This window comes from Polistes fuscatus, unplaced genomic scaffold (genome assembly GCF_010416935.1).
Source record: "Polistes fuscatus isolate 324 unplaced genomic scaffold, CU_Pfus_HIC Scaffold10, whole genome shotgun sequence".
Lineage (NCBI taxonomy): Eukaryota > Metazoa > Arthropoda > Insecta > Hymenoptera > Vespidae > Polistes > Polistes fuscatus.
Genome location: NW_025112998.1, coordinates 1,620,628 through 1,627,097, shown reverse-complemented (window position 1 = coordinate 1,627,097; position 6,470 = coordinate 1,620,628). Strand labels below are relative to the sequence as shown.

At 28.3% G+C, this 6,470-nt stretch overlaps 1 protein-coding gene across 2 annotated transcripts; it reads right to left on the bottom strand.

The window, feature by feature from the left end:
• Positions 1–1,171: 1,171 nt before the first annotated feature.
• On the bottom strand, positions 1,172–6,147 carry LOC122525475 (histone lysine demethylase PHF8-like). 2 transcript variants are annotated; one of them, XM_043648294.1, is made up of 13 exons: positions 5,984–6,147; positions 5,417–5,502; positions 5,052–5,330; positions 4,790–4,931; positions 4,255–4,704; positions 3,979–4,180; positions 3,114–3,874; positions 2,990–3,037; positions 2,545–2,738; positions 2,267–2,469; positions 1,976–2,023; positions 1,443–1,626; positions 1,172–1,365 (listed from the first exon to the last, which is right to left on the bottom strand). In XM_043648294.1, the coding sequence occupies exons 1-13, from the start codon at positions 6,079–6,081 to the stop codon at positions 1,286–1,288; spliced, it is 2,775 nt and encodes a 924-aa protein (XP_043504229.1). In that variant the 5' UTR covers positions 6,082–6,147; the 3' UTR covers positions 1,172–1,285. The 2 variants fall into 2 exon arrangements, with proteins under 2 accessions (XP_043504229.1, XP_043504238.1); XM_043648303.1 differs by having other exon boundaries at positions 2,545–2,729.
• Between the last annotated feature and the right edge of the window lie 323 nt (positions 6,148–6,470).

Genomic DNA, 6,470 nt, shown 5'->3' with positions numbered 1-6,470 from the left:
TACTTGTTTTTAATAATTTGTGTACGTAGTTATTGTATGTCAGATTAGAAATTTGTTTTTATCTTTTTTTTTAATGAATATAATTATATCGCTATACCATGGATTTTAATATTTACAAGCATATTCATGCGATTATAAATTTACGTAACCCTACAATACTTTTTTACAATTAGTACGAAAAATGATATAGATTAAGTTTTAATTATGATTTTTTCTTTTTTTTTTTTTTATTCTTTTTTTTCTTTACTATTATTATTATCGATAATTATTTATTCAGTTAAATGACAATTTGGAAAAGATAATTTTTTTGTTGATAAAGTAAAGCCAAGAGAAAAAATATAAGCAAATTTTTAGATTTATATTAATACCTTACGTTTATCATTAAATATAAAATACTAAGAAAACATATTGGATGAAGAAAATGTGAGATAAAATGTTAAGATAAAAGATTAATGTTAAATCTAGAAATATCCTAATATCGCATTTCTGTAAGAGAACAATTATCCTTTATATATTTATAGTAATTATATAGAAATTGTTTTTCATGACAATTTTCATGTCGTTCGATTAAATTAATATTAATAATAATAAAAATAAATAAACATTATAAGATTCCCCAGGCAGCAAAATTGTATGCAGTATACTATGGAATAACAATGTAGAGCTTGCATGTTAAAATAATACATGATTTACTATAACACTGAATGTATAACAGTTTCTGTACTCTACAGCCTCTCTATAAATACAAACTAAGTAACAAAAATCTTAGAATTAGATCTATACTATATATTATATTTTGACATTAAAAAAAGAAAAAAAGAAAGAAAGAAAATATTTTTTTAAAGCTTACTGCGCTATATCAATCGTGTTAGTTAATGAGATTCGTACTGGCACTAAGTTCATACTTTCTCAGGCCACATGTTAAACTTTAAATTTGTTTATAAATTAATCAACGAATAGATACGAATTAATTTTAAGAGAAAGAGAAAAAGAATAATAATATTAAATGTATTACAAATATTATTATATAATAAAAATTATTATTCATTCATTCACATTTCTGTGAGAAGAAATGGTTGATATAAAAAATAAAATGAATTAAAAAAAGAAACTGACAATGGAGTAACTATTAAATGATAAAATAATAAATATAGGTGTTCGTAATCACCTCTTTTTGAATTATCTGATATATATATTTACAATTTACATCTAGTACGCATTTAATGTATCAATGAAAGAATGATGTGATGTATATAATTTATTAATGTCAGTTCTTTTTTTTTGTCTAATGCATCATTTTATGAAGTTTTAGTATTTTACCCAAACGTTGTTTAGCCGTTTTCATTCCCTTTCTAGGCTTACGTTCTAAAAATTCAAGAATGTTATTATTTAGACTCAATCATAATAATAATGATAATAAGGAAAATAGAAAAATATTCTACCGATTGGAACTGGTGCCGCTAATTTAGCTTTAACATCTTTCAGCCTATTTGGACTTGTCAATATTGATCCATAGCCGGTGCTAGTTTTTATTATATTTTCTGTAGGTACGATTGGAGTTGGCCCAGATGTTACAACCGATGTGTCTTTTTGTTTCTTCTTATTGTATGTCCTCTTGGTTGTATTCTGCCATACAATAATTAATATTATAATTTTTGTTTAACGTATACAAATGTATCAATAAATATATTAAACACCTAATTGTAGGATTCATGTAAAGAATTAGATAAAAATGTTCATTTATACAAAAATAATAATGATTTATCTTGCTATTTAATAGAAACCTACTGATTAAAAATAAATACAGATTAAAGTATATACGTGCATGAAAAGATGAATTTTTGAGAATGAGTAATTAATTATTTAACCATCCGAATTAAAATGTAAATTAAAGTATAAAAATATAAATATATACACATAAAGCAAGAGATCTACAGACTACTACACTTATATGAAGAAATTATGATATGCCTACCAATTTCTTCTTCGTAATCTTGTCCATCTCGTTATCCAGATATTCACCCTATATGATATAAGTATGTAATAATGAAAGTATATCATAGATATATATCTAAATGAATAACTAAAATACAGACGTTAAAAATTATTTCTTTAGAAATAGATTGAATTTATTTAATTTGTATATATAAATATGTGGATTAAATTTGTCTAAGATGAAATAAGTATTTTTCATAATAAAAGATGAGAGAAAGTGAGAGAAAGATATAACTAGTAAAGTATAAATAAAAAATAATTTCGAATCTACCACTTGTTTAGCCCGTTTCGCTGCTGCTGCTTCCAATCCTTTTTCCACTGAAGTTTTTCTAACTCCTTCTCGTGCTGGTCGATTTGTCTTTGGCAAGAGTGGTCCAACTCTGGCTTTTGGATTCCATGCCTCATCTATCTGACTTTTTGCTTTGGGTTTGAAAATATAATCTTCATCGTCAGAAGCATCCAAAGCAGGATAAACTAAAAATATCAAGTAATAAATTTAGGAATTAATCGTATATGTAAAGTTTCTTATAAATATATATATTAACTTACTAAAATCATCGTCCTGATGAACTTTATCAATATTTTCTATCAACTGATCGTCGTCATCATTGTCGTTGTTGCGTTGCGTTTTTTCTATTTTAGTTGGTTTGGTGGAGTTACTCGATGTCGTTGAATAACACTGCTCGCTGAATGATAACATCCCAGCAATAGCTTCACGAGTTGATGGTGATGCCCTGTCAGAACTAGCCGTTTTCAATTTATAAATACTAAGACACCAAAAAATAAAATATAACTACAATTAATAAAATTTAATTATAATGTGTTTATAATATTCCAAAAAGAAGCTAAACAAATTTATGTTTATTTTAACTCGCCCAAATTAATATATTTTTTCATTGTCAAAATAATAATTATATTCGCATGCTTTGAAATTATAAATCACTTTAATACACGAATATTAAAAGTAATCTTACAAGACATAACAATGACTTACCCAGTAGGGGGAGGCACAGGTTGACTATACTGTGGAATTGTTGATGGTCTAAAATAATTGTAAATATGACTGATATAATTTTATAACGGTTGAAAAAACATAAATAAAAAAATGTGTTACATACGTAACGTCTAATCTTTGAGGAGCGTTTCCTAATGTATATACAGATGCTTTAATCAATTCTTCTATACCATTTTTGGGAATATCATTTAAAACATCAACATCGCCATCGTAATCTCGTTTAATTCGTTTTTGCGTGTTAGGTTTAGAATTTCTTCTTCTTTTTGGAGACTCGTCTATAGTAAATCTACCATAATCGCTTTCATTGCTACCGTCATGAAAATCATATACAGATGTACGATTCCAAGAAAGTTCTTTCGTTACAGTAGCATGATCAGAAGTAAAATTATTTTGTAAATTGATATTATCGTTTGTACTTCTAACGACTTCGTTGTTTCCTAATTTAAATCTGATAACAGTAGGACTTTGTTTTCCTGGCTTGGCTGTACGTTTCTGTGTAGGACTATTAACATGTTTTTCTTCTATCGAAGTATTTTTAACATAAGGGTACATTACAGGTTTCGATAAAGTTAGCTTTAATGGTGGCCGATTAGTTGAAATACTATCATTAATTATAGTCCCAACTTTGTTTGTTTCTTTCAATGTAGCTTTAAAAGGATTTTCTACCATTTTATCTGCGACATCATAATCTACGAAATCTTTATTCAATGGTTTCTTTTTCTTTCTTTTACTTTCACGCTCCGGTTTAGGAGGATTTAATGATATTAAATACCTCTCGGCATGTCGTATTTCTTTACTAAAATCTTTCAATAATTTTTGACTGTTTATCGTATTTGGTATTTGACTTCTACTGACCATATTGTACTATATAAAAATATTAAACAAGAAGAGTTAAGAATGTTGAAGTAATTAATTAGCTTGTTAAATAATTAGATAATAAAATAGATATACAAAAATATTCTTCTTACATCTTTATCAGTGTTCCATTGTTTTAAAATACTTAATAACGCTCTAACGCCTTGTAAAAAATATGGTGGACATTTTCTCTCCTCGTTATTTAATTCTTTCAGTTCTTTTAGCAATTTTTTAGCAGCAAACCAATTAATCGTCTCAAAACCAGGATATTGAAATTTGGCAGGAGTTTTCATTTTTCTTTCCAACTCGTATATTCTGTAAAATAAAATATTTAATGAGAAGCAATATATGTATTAAGATTTACGTTTTATATCCACTTACGTACTTACTGTATCTGCATAGGAATATTTAGACTATGTACAAAATTTCCACCGAAAACCAAAGAATCAATTGGAGTTAAGACAGCGTGTATCCAACCAGTAGGTATCATCATAGTCTGGCCCTGTTTAATAACGCATTTGTAACATGCATCAGCCTGGTCTCCAAAGAAAGTTTCACTTTGAGTAGAACTGCACATCCAATGCTGATATAATTGTAAATTAGCTGGCGTCGGTTTGATAAGGTAAAACACTTTTTCACCCTTTAATACATGATACCAAACTGATGTGCCACCAAAATCTATATGAAAATCTGTGAAACTGTCTTTGACTCCCATTAGGCAATATTTTTGTACTTCGGGACGCTTTATATCACTTTCCTCAGGCCAATCGCGTGGCCAAACGGAGTTTACCCAGTCAAGTTTGCGCGCGATGTATGGTGCTTCGACCATTGGTGAAAGACTGCAACGTTTATTTGTCAATTTATACACATATGTCCTATATACGATTAAAGCCATATATGGCAAGGCAATGAATATGGATATACCCAGTATTTGTAAATTCGAGACTTATAACATTAAAAACCCTTGTACGGCAAGGGTCATTGTAATATTCTACAAAGTCTCGTAATTTCATTCGAATGTTACTTTGTCTTGTGACATCTATCACATCCATTTCACGTTCTCCACCTGAATTAATAATATAATACATATGAATATATTAATCAATATTTTCCTCTTCTTCTTAATATACAATATGTCCTGTAATTACATTATTATATTATTTAAAGCATTAACTGATCATCTTACCTATATAACTTTCAACATCATAAACACTAAAATTTGGAGGAGGTACACTCATATCAAGACCATCTTTCCCATCGATTATAATAGGTGTTTCAAACCCATTATTTTGTAAATATTGTAGCGTTAATTGTTGTCCTCTCACATGTTTGACTATATCGTCAGCTTTAGGAAAATGTCTGGATTTTAATTCTCGAATGAATACTTCTGTTCCGGTTTGAACAGGTTTAGAATCTGCATCCACTTCAGTATAATCATGTCTATGCCAATTTGATCTAGTTTTCACTAAAATATAAATATGGAAATATTCTTATAATCTATCTTACTAATTACATTAGTACGATAACAATAAATGAATTCTTTTTACTTACTAATAGACGGTCCATGCATCGGTTCACACTTTGGACAATGATATTTATCGAGGTCTATCGACATATATTCTTTTAGAGCTACACACCTTTGCAGACATATAAAGTAAATAATGTTAATATCAATAACTTTAAGAGTATTGACAAAATTTTGTTAAATAATAAATAAGAACATTTCAAAATCACTTATGCATCATCGGAACTAGTGTCTATGAATTTGAATTTAAATAACACTTTGGGATAAAAATATCAAAACAATATATACATAGAAAACAACTAAATGTCAAATAGCAAACTAATCTGATTAAAAGGATAACATAATCACCAAATTTATAGGTTATGATACTATCAACAAACATTTCTTTGCATACGAACTCATACATACTTTTATATGAAAATTGGAAAATATTTATGAATATATAGGATCTATGCAATTGTTGGGATAATCGTTAATAAATAACAATGGTAGAAGAAATGTTGCGAGTTGTAAAGCATTAACTTGACGTTGTTTTTTTGTATCTTCGTGTTACACGTGTCTTTTTTTCAATGGGTATCTTTCACAAGACTTACCCGCCGTGATACCATTCTTTACAAACGTCGCATTGTATCATAAATTGCTCAGCGTCATAAGAACGACCACACAAACAATATTTAACTGGTAACTCCATTTTTGTTAGTAGATACTAAACTGTATGTATTCACTAAGTACAGTTATCTGTTATTAGTATTACATTAAAAGAAGTCAGACCGTAAGTTTTTTTACGGAATAACTATTGAGGCACCATCTGACGTCAAATTCTTTCAATTAGAAATATTTAACTTTGTGGATAGTACTCACTTATTATTAAATGATTATTATAGAGTTAATCATTCTCTGCATGATATTATTGTTTATCTGAATAATAATTAGGAGTCATCCCCACCAAATAATAACTCGTCCCTAAGAGCAGATAATGCAGTTGTAATAGATTTCCTGTTTGTTTACTTCGACGGCCACGTGGTAACGTTAATGATAAGGCGCCAAAAGGCTTTGTATTTATTTACATTCAAAAATAAT